The 17436-nt window shown below is 36.2% G+C and overlaps 1 protein-coding gene across 2 annotated transcripts in view; it reads left to right on the forward strand.

Annotated features, from left to right (window-relative positions):
• Positions 1-13712, forward strand: part of TMEM26 (transmembrane protein 26) — a 47932-nt gene extending 34220 nt beyond the window's left edge. The window contains exons 5-6 of one of the 2 annotated variants that reach the window (XM_030334706.1): positions 6798-6874; positions 9627-13712. In XM_030334706.1, coding sequence (XP_030190566.1) covers positions 6798-6874; positions 9627-10051 — 502 coding nt within the window. In that variant the 3' untranslated portion in view covers positions 10052-13712. The remainder of the gene's footprint in view (positions 1-6797; positions 6875-9626) is intronic. The other variant, XM_030334707.1, reaches the window with a different exon arrangement.
• Positions 13713-17436: the final 3724 nt, after the last annotated feature.

The raw sequence follows: 17436 nt of genomic DNA on the forward strand, positions 1-17436 counted from the left end.
TTCTCTTTGTCTTTATTACTACAACATTTTTTTATTTTGGATCTGTAAATTAATTTTTTTTCCTCAAATTTAGGAACTTTCAGCCATCATCTTTTCAAACATGTTTTGTTTCATTCTCTCTTCCTCCTTCTGAGACTCCTATCACAAATAAGTATGTTTAAGTGTGGTCCATAGGTTTCTGAGACTGTTATTTTTTCCCATCTGTTTGACTCTCTTTTTTTCAAATTGGATAGTTTTCATTGATTTATCTTCCACATCACTGGTTCTTTCTTTCATCATCTTAAGTCTGTATGTACAGTCAAATTATATAGTTTATCTAGTGAATTTTTCATTTTGGGCCCCCTAGCTTGAACTATAGAATTTCTATTTAATTCTTTTTACAGCTTATACTCCTTTATTTATCTGTTGAATTACTGTCATCACACTTTCTTTAATTCATGGAACATAGTTTTATTTTATTCTTTGAACATATTTATAATAGTTACTTTGATGCCTTTGTCTGCTAATTCCAACACCTAGACTCCAATTTCTTTTTTTTTTTTTTTGATGTTCATTTACTTATTTTCAGGGTGAAAGAGTGGGGGTGGGGAGGAGGGAGAGAGAATCCCAAGCAGGCTCTGTTGTTATTAGCACAGAGCCTGACACGGGGCTCAATCCCATAAACAGTGAGATCATGACCTGAGACAAATCAAGAGCTGCATGCTTAACAGACTGAGCCACCCAGGCACCCTTCTAGACTTCAATTTCTACCGATTTTTTTTTCCTGAGTATAGGTTACACATTACTGTTTCTTTGCATGTTTTACATTTTTGGTGGTAACTGGACATTTTAAATTATATTTTGTACCAAATCTTATCCCGACTCTTCCCTTTTAACTCAGGCTTCTTATTTTTTGTTGTCTGAATAAATTGCCTGAACTTAATCTAAGGACTCTCTCTTCCATTGGATTGTAGCCACTGATGTCTCTGCTCTTTTTTCTTTTTTAACTCCTTCTTCTATTTATCTGTCTTTAGCATGGCTTATTAGGGTTATACCTACTCTAATCAGCCAATGATTTGGACAGGATCTGTGATCAAACACTTCAAGCCATTATGACCTCCATCCTCTGCCAATGGATATGTATGTGTGTTGGATAGCACATTTAAATTCAGAAAGTTTTCATATATATTCAGCTTTTAATTCCCCTGGGTTTTCTTGGATCTTCCTGGCACATGTCTGGCATACACAGAGACCTTATCTAGCCCTTCTAAGGCTCTTATTTTCAAAATTTCTCCATTAAAATTCAAGTTAGTCTGCCAGTCACCCCAACTGAGATTGCAACCTCAGAGTAGCAAGGCTGTAGGTTTTCTCATTCATTTCCAACTAAGTTCATTACTCTTACTGACCACACCTCTAAGCATAACATTTCACAAATCATTCCAAGCCAAGTCAGCACACTGTGACCATGAGGGACCTCTGGTTTTCATTGTCAAGACCTCTCTGGTAAAACTACTATTCTGACTGACCAAGACACCATTGACATTCCCCTCCTTTTGACTAAACTTTAAAAAGGTCTGTTGTTGAGTATATACTTCTGGCCTTCCTTTCCTTATAGCATTTACTTTAGAAAACTTGCAATTATCAATTCTTTCTCTGCTCCTTTGAGATTAAGTCTTCTCCTAGCCTCTTTCGTGTTTTACTATCCAGGAATATCTTTGTAATGGATGTAGAAGATGTCCCTTTGAAATGTGATCATCAAAAAAGATAGCACCCCTATCTCTTGGTCTCTTTGGGGCGTTAGAAGCCTAACTTGGTTAGAAGTTAGAAATCGGTTTTGTTAGTAGCCAATTAGCAAACACAAATAGTCTAATCATGTTGACCAATCTCCCCTTCTAATGTTCTCTAGTACTTTTGCACTAACTCACGTCAGTGCTTAAAATCTCTCTTGCCTTTTGTTTCAGTAGGGGTGAACTCAATATTTCTCTCTTATTTCAACAGAGTTGAATAAAGTCTTCCTCGCCTGTTTAACTCTGTCTAGTGCAATTTTTCATTGATATAGCCAAGCTGGAGGGGTGTGAAAATCCATGGACAAGAATACCTCAAACTCCCACTATTCTTAACCGAAGCTCCACCAGTTTTTCATAAATAAATGCTACTCAATTTGTTGTTTGCCTTTGGTTGATTTCCAGAGATCTGAAGTGGTTGTTTTTGACAATTTGTCTAGTATGTATGTTTGTTGTAGAGAGGTTTTGCTGACCTTTTCATTCTGCTATAGCCATCCTCCAACATTTTTAACAATTCTGAATTTCAATATCATTGCCAGGAAGAGTTAACTGGTTATTCACACATTTAGAAGTAATCTTTAATGTACAGTCTTTTTTTGGACACAGATCATTTTTAAAGAGAAAAACTCTATTCTCATAACATTACAGTTATTTCACTATATTTGACCACACAAAGGAGAATTTTCCTATTTTTACACTGTGTTTTCTGTCCATTTAGCTCCTTTTGCTTGGTAAAATATTTTTTCTGGGCTAGGTTAATACTTAATTTTCTCACCTTATTTTTCTCTCTCTCCTTCATTTTTTTTTTCCTTTTCTGAAGAGGTTTGTTGGATGCTTTTCTAAAAACTAGGTGAATTCTATCCATTGATCTCTTATCTACAGGAACATTTACACTTCCAAAAAGAAATCGTTAAGCAAATTAGCAACGTATGACTCTGTTTTTACTTTTCATCCAGTAGATTTGGTGCACTGATCTACCAAATTCCAGTCTTTTATCCCCCTAACTTTCCAGGTGGAGAAGTGATACTCACATCTATAATTATATTTGTCAAGATCTTTTGTCTCTTCATGAATAGAGTTCAGTGTCTGCTTACAAGCTTCTCAGTTGACATTTATGAAGACATTACACATGAGAAAATGAGGTGAGACAATTAGGGGAGACAGTTAGACAATGGAGATGATGTTGGATAAATTCACTCCAAAATTCCTTTACAAATTTTGAGTGATTGCCATTTAAGCTCAATGATTTATTTACTTTCCTTTTAACCTTTCTGAGTAACTTTTACTATCTGACTTAATACAAATTTATCTGCTTCAAAATTTTTCTGGCCATTTTTTCCAAAGTTATTTTTGATAAATTTACTAATATGTTTCTCAACACTCACATTTCCCCATATTTTGTGTATACTCAGATACTTGTATATGCAAGATATATGTTTATTATTGTAAGGTTAGAATTTGGCTTACATAGGGCGAGGATTTATTTATTATTTATCCCTAGTTTGTGAAATGATAGAATGAAAACACAGAGTTTAAGAAATATGTTCAACATAATAAAAATACTACTGCTACCATTGTTGTTACTGCTGTTGATACTACTGCTACTACTACTGCTAGTACTACTATTACTACTACTGCTGCTACTGCTACTACTACTGCTACTACTACTACTACTACTACGGCTACTATTACTGCTAGTACTACTGCTACTACAGCTACTGCTACTACTGCTGCTACTGCTACTACTACTGCTAGTATTACTACTACTACTACTGCTACTACTACTAGATAATGTTTATTTATCTCTTGCTGTGATCCAAGTACTGTTTTAAGGGTTTTAATTGTGATAAGTTAGTCTTTACAATAGACTATGAGGGGATACTATCATTATCACCATTTATAAGCTGAACTGTGGCAGGCGAGAGAAGTTGAGAAAGTCTCAAGGTTATAAGATAATAAAAAATAAAAAAATAATACCTGCATAATTAGTCTGTTTCAAGTGCTGTTCTAAGAGCTTTACATGTTTAACATATTTTAACAACATACTTAATGAAATTATGCTGTAAAATCCAGTAGTTATTATTATTGTTATCTTCATATTGAAGACAGGTAAACTAAAGCATATAGATGTGAAATTACTTGTTCATGTTCATGTAGTCAGTAAATATTCTGGGATTGGAGGCCCACATCCTATCTCTCTAGTGAGGGCTGGAGCTGGTGTTTGAACTCCAGCAACCCAACACCAGACCTCATGCTTCACCATTGCTTTCTGCTGTCTGGCAGACAAATTGCACATGAGTTTTTGGTAGAATTATTGAAGTTCGGGATTAGAAGAAACTTCAAAAGTCGTCGTCTATTGAACAATCTATTTTACATCTGTTGCAAAATCCTCTCCAGAATTTTTTCTCAACAAGTTTTTGTCCAGACTTTCTTTGAAAATCTTCACTAATAGAGAATATACTAACCCCAGGCCATCTCATTCCATTTTGACTTGATATTATTAGAAAGTACTTTTCTCTATTGTGATAAAATTTGGATTCTTATAGGTGCCACTAAAATCCTTTGAATCTGAATTGGCCCTCTGAAGTCACAAGAAATGTTTAATTCCTTTTCCACATGATAGCCTTTAAGTATATGAAATAAAGTTTTTAGGGACTCTTGTCTTGTTTTTAGTTTCTTGAACTATCCCACATAGAACATGGCTCTAAGATCTCTCACCATCCTAGTCTCTCTCCTTTGGACCAAAAACTTTATAAACTTTCCTCCTAAACCATGAAGCACAATACCTAATATTTCAGATATATTCTGAACATTATAGAATATAGCAGGCTAAAACTTTCTGTTTCCTTTATGTAAATAAGTTTAGCACAATGGTTAAAAGGGTGGATGCTGAAACCAGCTGTCTAGTTTTGATTTCTGCTTCCAACACTTATAACCACATTACTTTGGACAAGTTTCTACAATTCTGTGCCTCAGTTTCCTCACTGGTCTAATAGGGATAAGTGTAACTATTTTGTAGAATTGATATGAGTGTGACCCTTAGAAACCCTTAGAAAGCTTCCTGAAATAGTATGAGCTTCAGAAACTGTGGGCAAAATTATTTAAAACTTCAGGAACTTATTGGAGGTCTCTTATATATAGACATTGACATTGCAAAGATGGAAAAGTTATAGACTCCATTCCCTAGGTATCTCCACTTAAAATTCTAGACTTTATACTCCTTATGAAGAGACCTATGATTGCATTTGATCTTGGAAAATCATCAATAATGTCACACTGTGGACTTATAATTAGATAATAGTAAGGGAAAATCCTTGAGCTTTCTTTATGGTGGCTGCTGTGAAATGGTATGTCTTCTATCCTATTCTAGGTCATCCAGTTACAACTTGACAAGATCTTTTAGGATCCTGATCGTGTCTTCTGGGGAAATGGTTTCCCATCCAACCTCCATGTTTTATGTGTATATGAGAAGCCTTCCATCAATGTGCAACCAAGTCATTGGTGAAATGTGAAGTAGAACAGAATCAAAGACAGAGCCTGCAGCAACCCTCAGAGAGCTCCCTTTGGGGAGTCATTTACAGAGTTAGAAATCCACCTAATTGTGCTCACACCCAGAACATTTCTTAATCTTGTTAATAAGAACACTGTGGGAGGCTTTTTTTTACAAGCCTTATTTAAACCCAAATGTCTGATATTAATTTATTTATCATTACTTCTTTGGTAATCCTAACTCTATTGAAGAGAGAAAGAGAGAGAATGATCTTAGTATTTACTGAGTGCAATTGTTCTCAAGGAAGCTGTGCTAATTCCTAGTAATTACTGTCTTCCATAAGGGCTTTCAGAAATCTTCTAAATAATCACTTATATAACTTAACTAGGGATTAATAGTAAATGTGCCTTTTGTATTTTAAGATACACTTCTGCTTCATTTTGAAAATTAAGACTTTATTATTTTTTTTGTCTCCACCCTTGTCTCTGCCATTAACTGCCAAGATAATGATGGCTCATAGTTTTTGAGATCTAATTTTTCAGGGCCTCAATACTTGAGGCATTTAAAGATATCTTTTACAATCACCTCATTTCTTTTGGTTTCAACTACTCTTCCCTGATGCCTTTCTATTCCTCTCCAACATTAAAATCCCTCCTGACAGAGAAGTTGGCAATCAAATCTGCTATAATACCACTAATCTCAAATTGATAACTTCCTTTGTATTTTCACTAAAAAAAATCGACTTTGACATTTCTATAGTATCCTTTGTATTTTTATAACATCTATTCTTTCTGACTTCAGTATTCAAGACCATTCTTTTAGGTCGATGACATTTGTATATTTGCCAAGTATGGATCCTTCTTCTGTACATTCAACAATTCCTTCCACAAATATTTGTTGAGAGTCTATTATTTTCCAGTCACTGTTCTAGGCCCTGGGGATACAATAGTGAAAGAAACTCTCATATTCCTTGACTTACATATTCTAGTGTAAATTTTTGATTATTGGATTTATCTTTCCGCTTTTTTCTGACCTGAAGACACTTTTCTTTTATATGCTGAGCTTTTCATTGTTGAGCATCATCCAGTCCTTTTGAGATATATTTTTAAGTTAGAGTCTCATGATCTTACCAAAAAAGTTCTCACTTTTTCTTGAGAATTCTTGAAATCAGCCCTCTGAATTTGTGAGTCAATGTCTAACATTATTCTTAGCATTTATCTCCAATAATGTTTCCATGATTTTGTAAAACTAAAGACAACAATATGGGACAAAGAGGCTTTGCCATAATTTACACAGATGTTGGCACATGTGGGAGTTGGATTTTAAGTGTCAGTTTTGCTTTGTGTGTTTTATTTTTTTTTTTACTTCCTCATTATTCCATTATAATCATGCATGGAGTTTCATGGGTTTCTTATATCACCAAGATGTTTTGACAAGTCTCAAGAGGTTTATTAGTGCATACTCAAATATGAAAAAAAAGATAAATTATTTCTTAAAAATGATCATATTTTTATTACTAATTTAAAATTATGTCTGCATTTTAGGAATAGCCCTGCCCTAGTCTATGCCATCCTTGTTATATGGACCTGGAGCATGCTGCAGTTTCCACTTGACCTGGCAGGTGAATGTCTTGATGTTTGCTCAAAGAAACAGAAAATGATTAACTCTTGATTAAAAACCGTAATAAAGCTAAGGAGGCATCTGAGAGGATTATCATTTTAATCATTTTGATATCCCAGTGTTAATTCCAGTTCAGTTTAGAAGAAAAGTCAACTGAAACTCAGGAAATACACTAGTGGATCCACCCTGTTACGTGGTGAGTGGGAGATAACTGAACGTTACCAGAGCACAGGTTTACATTCTCTTCAAAAGTGGTTCTATCATGTATGAGTTGGAAAATCTCCCTCAAGTTCGTTAAGACATCTGTGCCTCAGTTTCTCACCGATGAAATGGGGCTGATAATCATAGTAGCTAGGATTGAAGGTTCTTGTGATGACTAAATAAGGTATGGTTTGTAAAATGCTTAGCGCATTTGCTGGAATATAAATATTCCTTCTTGATATTTTAGGAGCTCATTTTTGTCCCTTTGTCAGAACATCACAAGGGAGTAAGAGCAGTTCTGGGGTCTCGTGGAAAATTAAAATTCTTCTTAGAAGTAGTCCTTGGAATTCCATTGGCCTTATTTTCATAAATACATAAACTCCTGAGACTTTGCAAGAAGAAACTGTTTTCTAAGCATATCATACTAACCTAGAGTTGCATTGTCCAATATGGTACCTGCTAGCTACATGTGGCTATTGAAATTTAAATGAAAATTAATTAAAATTAAACAAAATCCAAAGTTTGGTTCCTCAGTCACACTAGCCTCATTTCAAGTGCTCCACTGCCACATGTGGCTGCTGTGGTAGGCAGTGGATTAGGCAGAACATTTTTACCATCACAGAAGTTTCAATTGGACAGCATTGATCTGGAGTCATCCCTTAACTTCTAGGAAGAATCCCTGGAATTCTGACTTGAGAATTCTCCAGGATGCCACTTTACTCTGAAGAAATTCTAGGATTTAGTAATTACATTTTCCTTAAACCTAACTTCTTTTTTATGGCACCCTACCCACTGGCATCAGGATTAGAATTAATCTAGAATAGGGATTTTTAATCTTCTCTGCATCTTTTTTTGGCTTATGTTAATAGGCCCAGAACTTTCAGAGGTAATTTTAGAATTTAGCAACCACTTTATGAAACAAAATTGTCACCAGAGTAGATGGAAAGAATGACTGTGGCTTTTTAAAAATACCCCAAATCTCATTACTAATTAATAATTACAAACAAATTTTTGCCAGTAACACACATCTCTCTCACACACACACACACACATTTTGTCATAATGTGCCCAGTCTATACTTATTGATCAGGTGGTGTCTCCCAACAGAATATAAGGTACCATCACTTTAGATGTTGAATAACAGTCTTAGGAGGTCCCTTCAGAACCATTTCCTGACCCTAACTTCTTAGGAGAGGCCACTATTGATCTTATGTTGGTTTTTCTTTTGTCATTCACTCTGCTGATCCTCACCCTCCCCTATCTTGTGGTTTATAGACTTGCTAAGAAAATTTTTATTTGGGAAAGAAATTCTGTAAACTTTCGGGGGTGATAATGTTATGCAGCTGTTTGAAAAACAAAGACCAAATGTTACTTCTGACTAAATCACTATTGTATTTTCCAACAAACAGTACATTATGTTCACCCATATCAAAGCAGCTTCATAATATTTGCAGGCTCCAGTAGACGAAGGCATTCTTTGTTTGAAAATTCCAAATGGAAGGCTTCATTATTATAAAGGATTATATTATGCCCTTGACCTTGAATTAAATTAGCATTTTAGAAATTAAAACAAAAAGGTTCATCTGTTGATTGGGCCTCCTTTTGTTCAACTGGAAAATCAGTAATTATATCCAGTGTTTCTTGTAAACTGTGAAACAAAACCATAAGGCATTAGACAAAATGAAATAACAATGGCATTTATTTTGGGCTTTTGTCCCCCCACCATTATAAAAATATGTTCAACATGAATTGAGTTTCAATTTGAATTATAAACACTTGAATTTCCACAACATAATTTATACATATGCCTGACTAAGTCAACCAGGAAACAGGTAGATCCCAAAGGGAGGATACAGAAGGATCTGGGCCTTGTATCTATACTCTGTTCTGTCTCCCAAACTCAGCAGTCAGATAAGTCATTCATTATCCAAAGGGAAAGAGAGAAGTGAGAAATCAGAGAGCAGCTAGTGGAAACAAAAAGAACTGGTGAATAGGGGCCCCTCTCCTCACAGACATCATTGTTACCTCAGTTTTCAAAGGAAGAAGTGGGCCCAGGAAGGTTAAGTAACTTGGCCAGAATCTTGCTAAAAAAAACGAGGCAACCAGTCTATCTGGCTTGAGGCCTAGAGTGCCCGGCTGTGCTGTCTCCTTATGCAGTAGACCCCAAGGACAGACCCAGCAGTTTGTCTTGTTCTATATTCTTGCTAGCCTAATTGATTGTGCTTTCCCCAGGATTCAGACTAAAAGGTGATCTAAAATTTGTTACATGGATAGAAACATGATGACTGGCTTTCTTTGGTGTTTTATTGAAATTATAACAGATTCTTGATTTTAAATATAAAATTACTAAGGATATTAAATAGTTAAGGGGTGACTAAGGGTGGTGTTAAATGTAAAGGGTGGTATCACCTTCCCCCCCCCCCCCAGAATTAAATTATAGAATCACTCCCAATTGTTAACTAGCACAGCACCCATTGTTAATGGCTCTTCCCCATTTCATTCTGCCTTATACATTTCAGGGATGTGCTAATTGTTCTGTCTTGTGTTCTCAGTACAGCATGTCGTCTGCCCCTTGTCTGTGGCAATGAGGGGGTTCCCCAGTCTGTTTTTTTGCCAGTACAGTGCCGATCTGTGGAACATTGGAATCAGCGTCTTCATACAAGATGGTCCCTTCCTTGTCGTGCGTCTCATATTGATGATCTATTTCAAAGTGATAAACCAGATGCTGGTGTTCTTTGCCGCAAAGAATTTCCTTGTGGTGGTGTTGCAACTCTATCGCTTGGTGGTGCTGGGGCTGGATGTCCGTGCTTCCTTGCGAAATCGGCCAGGAAGACTGAAAGCAGAGCACAGCTGCCCGTGTGAGCCAGCTGTGAGTGGGATCTCACCTGGAGATTGGGCGAGTGGCTCTAATGGGGGCTTGGGTACCCCCTTACAGGCCTTGCCTGTCACCCCTGAGCACTCTCACCCCACACCGTAGTTCCTTACTGACAGCAGCATGCAGCTAGAACGTTCGACTTTCTGGTTCCTCTTACAGACAGAATCTACCCCCCCCCTTCTTTTTTAACTTTGGCATGTAATAATTTTCAAAGGAACAACATAAAAAGCGATCTTAAGCTGAGGAATTTTCTTTTTTCGACTGAATGGAAAGAACTTTGATTAGTGGCTATCGCTACAACTTCTGTGTGATGGTATCAGATGTTATAGTTGTTCAACGACTAAGTGATTTGTTTGTCTTGAACTGTTTGAAAAGCTATGGACAGGGTTACAGTGACATGCCCTCAAAAAGATTTAGTGCAGACAAACTGTCACGGCTGTTACCTGAAAATAGAGAAGCTTTGAACTTTGGCTCCATTGTCAGACTATCTCATCTGATCTTTTCTGCAATGTCCCTGACATCAAAAAATGTACATTCAGTGAATGCAGAACAAATGAAGGGAAAAGTGCTTTTAAAATTACCTCACTGTGAGCTGGAAGCAGTGAAAATCTCTGCCCAGCTTCCATGGCATTGAGAGCCCTCTTCATCGCTGCACAGACCTTCCCAGGAAAATCATTTTTCTGGGCTGATGTGGTATTCTGTCATGGCGCATATGCTCTTACAGAAATTTTATTGCTTTTGGCTTGGGCACTGCGAAATTCACAGCAAGCCATTTCGGTTGTGAGGCAGGAAATACTGGTAATGCTAGCAAAGTCACAATTTCCACCCTGAAACATGATTTGCGGTATTCGTCAGTATTTTTCTTTACTTTACCGTTTTCTCCATTGCCAAGTCGAATTATGTGGGTGGAAGCAAGGAAGCACTGAAGCAGTGAATAAAGGTGTTTCAGTCCCTTTAAGTGTTACCATAGTTTCTGGAGTCCGCCAGTGGTAGGCAGAACTCCTCTGAGCTGCCACTATGGAGCCAAGCCTGCCTTTGGTCTCAGGGAAGGTACTGGGGGTGGAGGCTGGCACCAGCCCTACACACAGCCAACAGCCCTTGATTAGTGACAGGGCTCAGAAGATGCCACCGCATTGTGGATGTCAGAAAATTCACTTTTCTTGCTTGCATTAACGACTTCACTTCCCCAGTGTTGAAATAGCCATACGTTACCCTTTATACACATCTGTACTTTCTAGATGGAGGTCATTCAGAACCTTTTGAAATGATTTTTGCTTTTAAGATTCAGTGTGGAAAGTTACCTGACTATATAGCAGTAATTATATGTGGGGCAAGCGGTTCCAAAACTCTTCTTTTAGGGTTCAAGGCACAATTCCTGCTTGTTAGTATGCTGAGGAATTCAAAGGGACATGAAAGATAAGACACAGTATGACCTTAAGTTGGGTGTGGCTGTGTGACAACCAATCAGAACAATTTTACCTATAATTCTGTGTGAATGATATCTGCTCAAAGCATTGGGTAAAAAGTTTCCTAGGCAAATTCTGTTTTTATACAGAGAAATTGGTATTTTCCACTTCATGGCTTTGGTGCCTCATAACGCCTTTCTGTTTCTTCCTTTTCTTCCTTGTGTTTCTAATTTTAACAAGGTGATGATTATAAAACTTAACATGTGAAACTAACGGAGTACATTTGTAATTTTCATAATAATTTTGTGAACCTTAAGATCAGGAAATTATATTTATATAAAGTAAAGAACTTGACAACTTTTAAGGGCGTGTTATTTAAAATGCTTAGCAATTGGAAGCAAAATAATAACTGCTACTATTTATAAGAGTGCCTCGCGGAATCTGTTTTTATGTTGACTGTTTTATGTTGAATGTTTTCCTCCACAACATGTATGTGCTGCTTATTACTGCAGAGTTGCTCATGGCATACTTTTCATGTTTTAATTTTTTTTCTCCCAGCAAAACAAACATTGAACATCTAAAAATAGATAAACTATAAAGTAGTACGAGCTGTTGCAAGGATATTTTTAAATGCTTTCAAAAATGAGACTTGGCTGGGCTTCGTGAGTGAATTCCTAGTGTTTAAGTAAAGTATTTTGTAATTAGCACTCCTCCAAAGGCCTGGGAAATGGGAAGTCCAGAGTCTTGCTTTCCTTAGAGTGCCAGGATGGCAGAGAGCACAGAGGACCGACTCTGCAATGAATAGTGGCAAAAATAGACACACGCTGTACAAGGTTTTCCAGGAAAATCTGCTAAGGGCAGCATTTGTTAACCTAACTGCCAGTACGCTCACTCTTTTCGACTGTTTTTATAGCAGAAAAAAACCTATATTCATTTTGTTTATTTAAAAACAAAACCTAAATCCAGGTTGTATCCCTAGGACCCCTGATGGCAAGAGTTAGAATTGTATTCATTTAATTGTATACTTTTATTGTAGATTGCTAAACGTTGGAGTGTTTGAAAACATCCCAGCCTTTGCTATGTAAAGTGGCTAGATCAGTAGTTACCGCCCATATATTGATTGACAGCCTGGGACTTGCTTCCATTTTATTTCTAATCAGATAACGATTTAGACCATCTGTACAATGTGTTGTAAGCCATCCCTCTCTACAGCCTTGCACAAGACACGTGACACGCTAATCCCTGGCCACCTAAGAGAGTGGCTTGTTTGTGGTGCTGTGGTTATTGTTGTGGTAGTTGTTCCTGAATGGCTTGATTGAAGCCCGATCAAACGTCCTCCATAAAAACATATTCTCCTTGTGAGAAAACAGTGTATGTGTTTCAACGACGCTGCGTGCAAACAAACCTTATAACCATCTCGTGGGTTTACTTTTCACCTTAGTAAGATAGGTCTCAAAGGACGTGACTTCATAGTGCAAGATGTCTAGCTGTCTTTGTCTTTCATCATTCTGTTAATTTTTATTTACAGATAACATAAACTGGAACTAACATAAAAAAATAAAAATTCGTATCGGCCAATAACATCCTCTCTAATCTTCCAAAATGAAAAATCTTGCACAGATCTATCAGTTGGCTCTGCAGTGCTTCCATTCACATGCGGCAGCATTTCAGGCCTTGTAAGATCAGAAAGAGCCAAGAAGTACCAGGATTCACTATTGTAATACTAATTGTGAATTTTTTATTTATTGGAAAGTTTCCAAAGCCCCGGAAAGGCATGCATTGTCTGTTCACATGGTTTAGGGTTTCCTCCCAAGTTTCAGAGTTCAACATTGACTTCTTTCTATTCTCTTTGGCATTTAATTTCAATGATTCGGAATCCATTCTCCTGTTAAAAGAGAGATAGAGAGGCAAAAGGCCAAGCCTCTGTCCACCTTCACTCTACTTCAGCTCTACGAAAGTGGAATGTTGAAATATACTGCAGGGCCTTAAAGATGCACATAAAAAAAAAAATCTTGAATTATAAGAGACTGTTCCTTTTGTTGTTGTTGTTTTTTCTAACTTCTTTTTACTTACTGGACATTCTTATCCACTCTTGCTAATATCTGATACAAGGCAGCTGGAGAACATTTATAGCCTTGAGGCTTCAAATAACTTTCCCTATGATGGGAGGAACTTTAAACAATGTTCGAATAATCAACTCTTGCAACTTTATATTTTACACATGTCCCTCCTCTAAATCCTTCTTTCTAGAATATTTTGTGAGAATATTTTCTCTGAATTATTTATATTTATATTATTTTGCTATGAATGACCTTTGTATTTTATTATACACATTAAACAGTTTGTGTAGAACCTTATCTTGATGTCTGTTATCTGTCTGCATTTCTTGTCTTTGTTGTCTACTGTCATTAGTTTCATTTAGTTTTTAAACTTGGATTTAAAAAAAAAACACATCTATTTAGAATGTGACTAAAGTGGCATTTCAAACTAGCGAGGAAAGACTGACCAATTTTATAAATGATGTTGGGAAATTTTGTGAACCATCTGGAAAAAATAAAGTGAGATTTTTATCTCACGCAATATATAGAAATAAATTCCAGATGGATTAAAGAACTAAATGTAAAAGTGAAAACTATAAAATATTAGAAGAAAATATGGAATGTGTCTTTAGCATTGGGGAATGGGAAGGTCTTTCAAAGCAAGACATGAAACCCAGAAGCTATGAGAGAAAAGATTGACAGATCAATAAAGGTTTAAAATTTCTGAATGGCCAAAGGTGTCAGAAATACATCACTATCATTTTCTGGGGAATGGTGTCAGTGCAGTTATACAGGAGAAATGAGAGATATAGAAATTAGAAAGAAGTCAAGTTTACTATTTAATTCTAGAAGATTGAGTCTTGAACATCCCAGAAAAACATGCAAAAACCTACGGCAGTATTAAAAATAATAATCTAACATCATGCAAAAATCAATGCTTTTCTCTATATAAACATACATCACATAAAATATGTATTTGAATGAGAGATTTCCATTACAATATAAACTAGAACCATAAAGTACATAGGAATAAACTTGGTAAACTTGGTACAAGATTTATGTAAAGAAAACTTCAAAAATGATTTTGAAGACCTCAGTGAATAATTTAGCATCATAAGTTACATTTCTATTGGAGAACAGTTAGATGCCTTGATATTTTAAAGAATTTCTCCTAAATTGATCTATAAATTTAACACAACCACCATAATGACAGCAATAAGATTTTACTTTTTAATGATTACCCAAGCTAATTCTAAAGACTTTTTGATAAAGTAAGGATGAAAGAAAGTCTGGAAAATACTGAAAGTAAGAAAAAAAATGAGAAAGAGCTTTCAGTATATTTAAATATATTATACAGCTACAATAACCAAGAGAATTCAGTTCTGTCAGGCAGAAAAAAAGGAACAGAATAAGGTCAAGAAATAGGTTGAAATACATAAGGGTTTTGATATATGATAAATCATGAGTAGAGGGGTGACAAAGTATAGTATGTGGTTTAAGGTTTTTAAAATATCAAATTGAATACCTATCTCAACCCTTATGTCCAAAATATTTCCAGATGGATCAAAGAGTTAAACATTACAAATTTTAAAAATATATTATAATTGCAATTGTGAGAATGTTTTCTAAGTTATACGTAAAACTAGAAACCATAGGCAAATAATAAATTTCCACTTGTAAAATTAAAAATTTTAGCATCATAGGGGCACCTGGGTGGTTCAGTCACTTAAGCCTCTGACTTCAGCTCAGATCATGATCTCACAGTTCATGGGCTCGAGCCCTGCGTTGGGCTCTGTGCTGACAGCTTGGAGCCTGGAGCCTGCTTCAGATTCTGTTTCCCTCTCTCTCTGACCCTCCCCACTCATTCTCTCTCTCTCTCAAAAAAAAAAAAAAATTAAAAAATTTAGCATCATGAAAAAACCGTAAGAGAATTCAAAAATTGAATAATGAACTAGGTAAATACTCTTGCAACAAATGTAACAAATTGTTATTTTTCTCATAATGAGCAAACAGCTCTTACAAATAAGAGAAACAAATCCTTTGGAAAAATACGCAAAAGATATATGATTCAATGCAAAAGGAATAGTTAAGGAAATGCAAATCAAACCACAATGAAATACCATTTTTCAAATGCAGACGAAACCACAAGATACCATTTTTCAATTATCAGGTTGGCAAAGATTCAAAAATGTTTTAGGATGTTGTATTAGAAGGACTCAAGGGAAATAGGCGTTCTTACTCATTGCAAGTGAGGATATAAATTGGTATAACTTCTTTGGAAGATGATTTGGCAATATTAGTCAGAGTTAAAAATACATTTGTTATCTGACCCAGCAACTCAGCTTTCCAAGGAAGTATCCTACAGATAATGTGCACAAAAATGTAGGTATAAAGCCATTCAAAGCAGTATTTTCTATAGCAGCAGCATAGTGTCCATCCATAGGATTATTATTAAATTATGAAATAGCTATACTACATAATACTGTGTAGCTTTTTAAAGGAATAAAGCAGATGCATAAGTGCTGCTAAGGAACAATCACTTCGATATTTTGCTAAGGGAGCAAACCATGAGGTTAGTATGTCACTCTTTTTATAAATGTTATTCATCTTTACAAGTGACTGGTAAACCTACAAAATGATCCCCAAGTTTCTGATGATCATAGATGTTCCCACCTTTTCTATTCTTTTTTTTTTTTTTGTGGCTGCTTTACTTTTCACAATTTGAAAGTCTTAAGTATTCATTATTTTAGTGATTTTATTTTTTTAAACAACACTTGCACATCCGTGAGCTTTTTTTAAATATTTATTTATTTTTGAAGGAGAGAGAGACAGAGTGTGAATATGGGAGGCTCAGAGAGAGAGGGAGACATGGAATCTGAAGCAGGCTCCAGGCTCCAAGCTGTCAGCACAGAGCCTGATATGGGGCTCGAACCCATGAGCTGTGAGATCATGACCTGAGCCGAAGTCAGACGCTTAACTGACTGAGCCAATCAGGCGACCCTATTTTAGTGATTTTAAAAACAATTATTAAGGGGCGCCTGGGTGGCGCAGTCAGTTAAGCGTCCGACTTCAGCCAGGTCACGATCTCGCGGTCCGTGAGTTCGAGCCCCGCGTCAGGCTCTGGGCTGATGGCTCGGAGCCTGGAGCCTGTTTCTGATTCTGTGTCTCCCTCTCTCTCTGCCCCTCCCCCGTTCATGCTCTGTCTCTCTCTGTCCCAAAAATAAATCAACGTTGAAAAAAAAATTAAAAAAAAAACAATTATTAATAAAAAACAAACCTCACCAGCTTACAGAGCCTTCTGCCACGTGTAGACACTCCAATATCATTCTGCAAATAAAGCAAAAGCACATCAATCATTTTCACTCAAGAAAATATAGACTTTGCCATTATAACTAAGAATGATCTTTAGATGCTTTAGATGAATCAAAGGTTTAAACCATGTGAAATTCTGCTTGCCTTATGAAGCTTGAAACCTTGGGAAATTAAATAATGAATAGATTTATAAGACCACAGAAAAATCAAACCAACCAAAACAATTCAGTGGCTCTTGATGCATACCATGGAGAAACTTTGAAATGGCCAGTCTGACACTTTCACACCTCCTGACATTTATGAAGCCACCAAAACAAACCACAGAGTTATTTCACATTGAATTACAGAGTCAAACTGATTTCCCCAGGAGAGATAAAGAACTGAAGAGCCCTGAAAGAAAACTCGGAAAGAATCTTTGCATCTGTTTCCAAGTCCATATTCATAGTCCATCTAACTTGTGTATGTAAGCTGTTTAGGGTTTTGTCAAATATTTACTCAGCTTAAAATTGGTTGTGCTGAGTGATCAAATGGATCATATGCAAGTCTGATCATATTATTGAGGAAAACGAAAATTCCTAAACCAACCATATGTCAGATATCATATAGTCTTTGTATCCAAACTAAGAATTTCGGGCAAGGAAACTTGAATCTACAAGACAAAATATGTTTTCTCTGTGGATGCTGATTTTCAGCGTCTGCCAAGTGCATAGCTGGAGAATTCAGATGGTTG

The sequence above is a fragment of the Lynx canadensis genome, chromosome D2 (genome assembly GCF_007474595.2).
Source record: "Lynx canadensis isolate LIC74 chromosome D2, mLynCan4.pri.v2, whole genome shotgun sequence".
NCBI lineage: Eukaryota > Metazoa > Chordata > Mammalia > Carnivora > Felidae > Lynx > Lynx canadensis.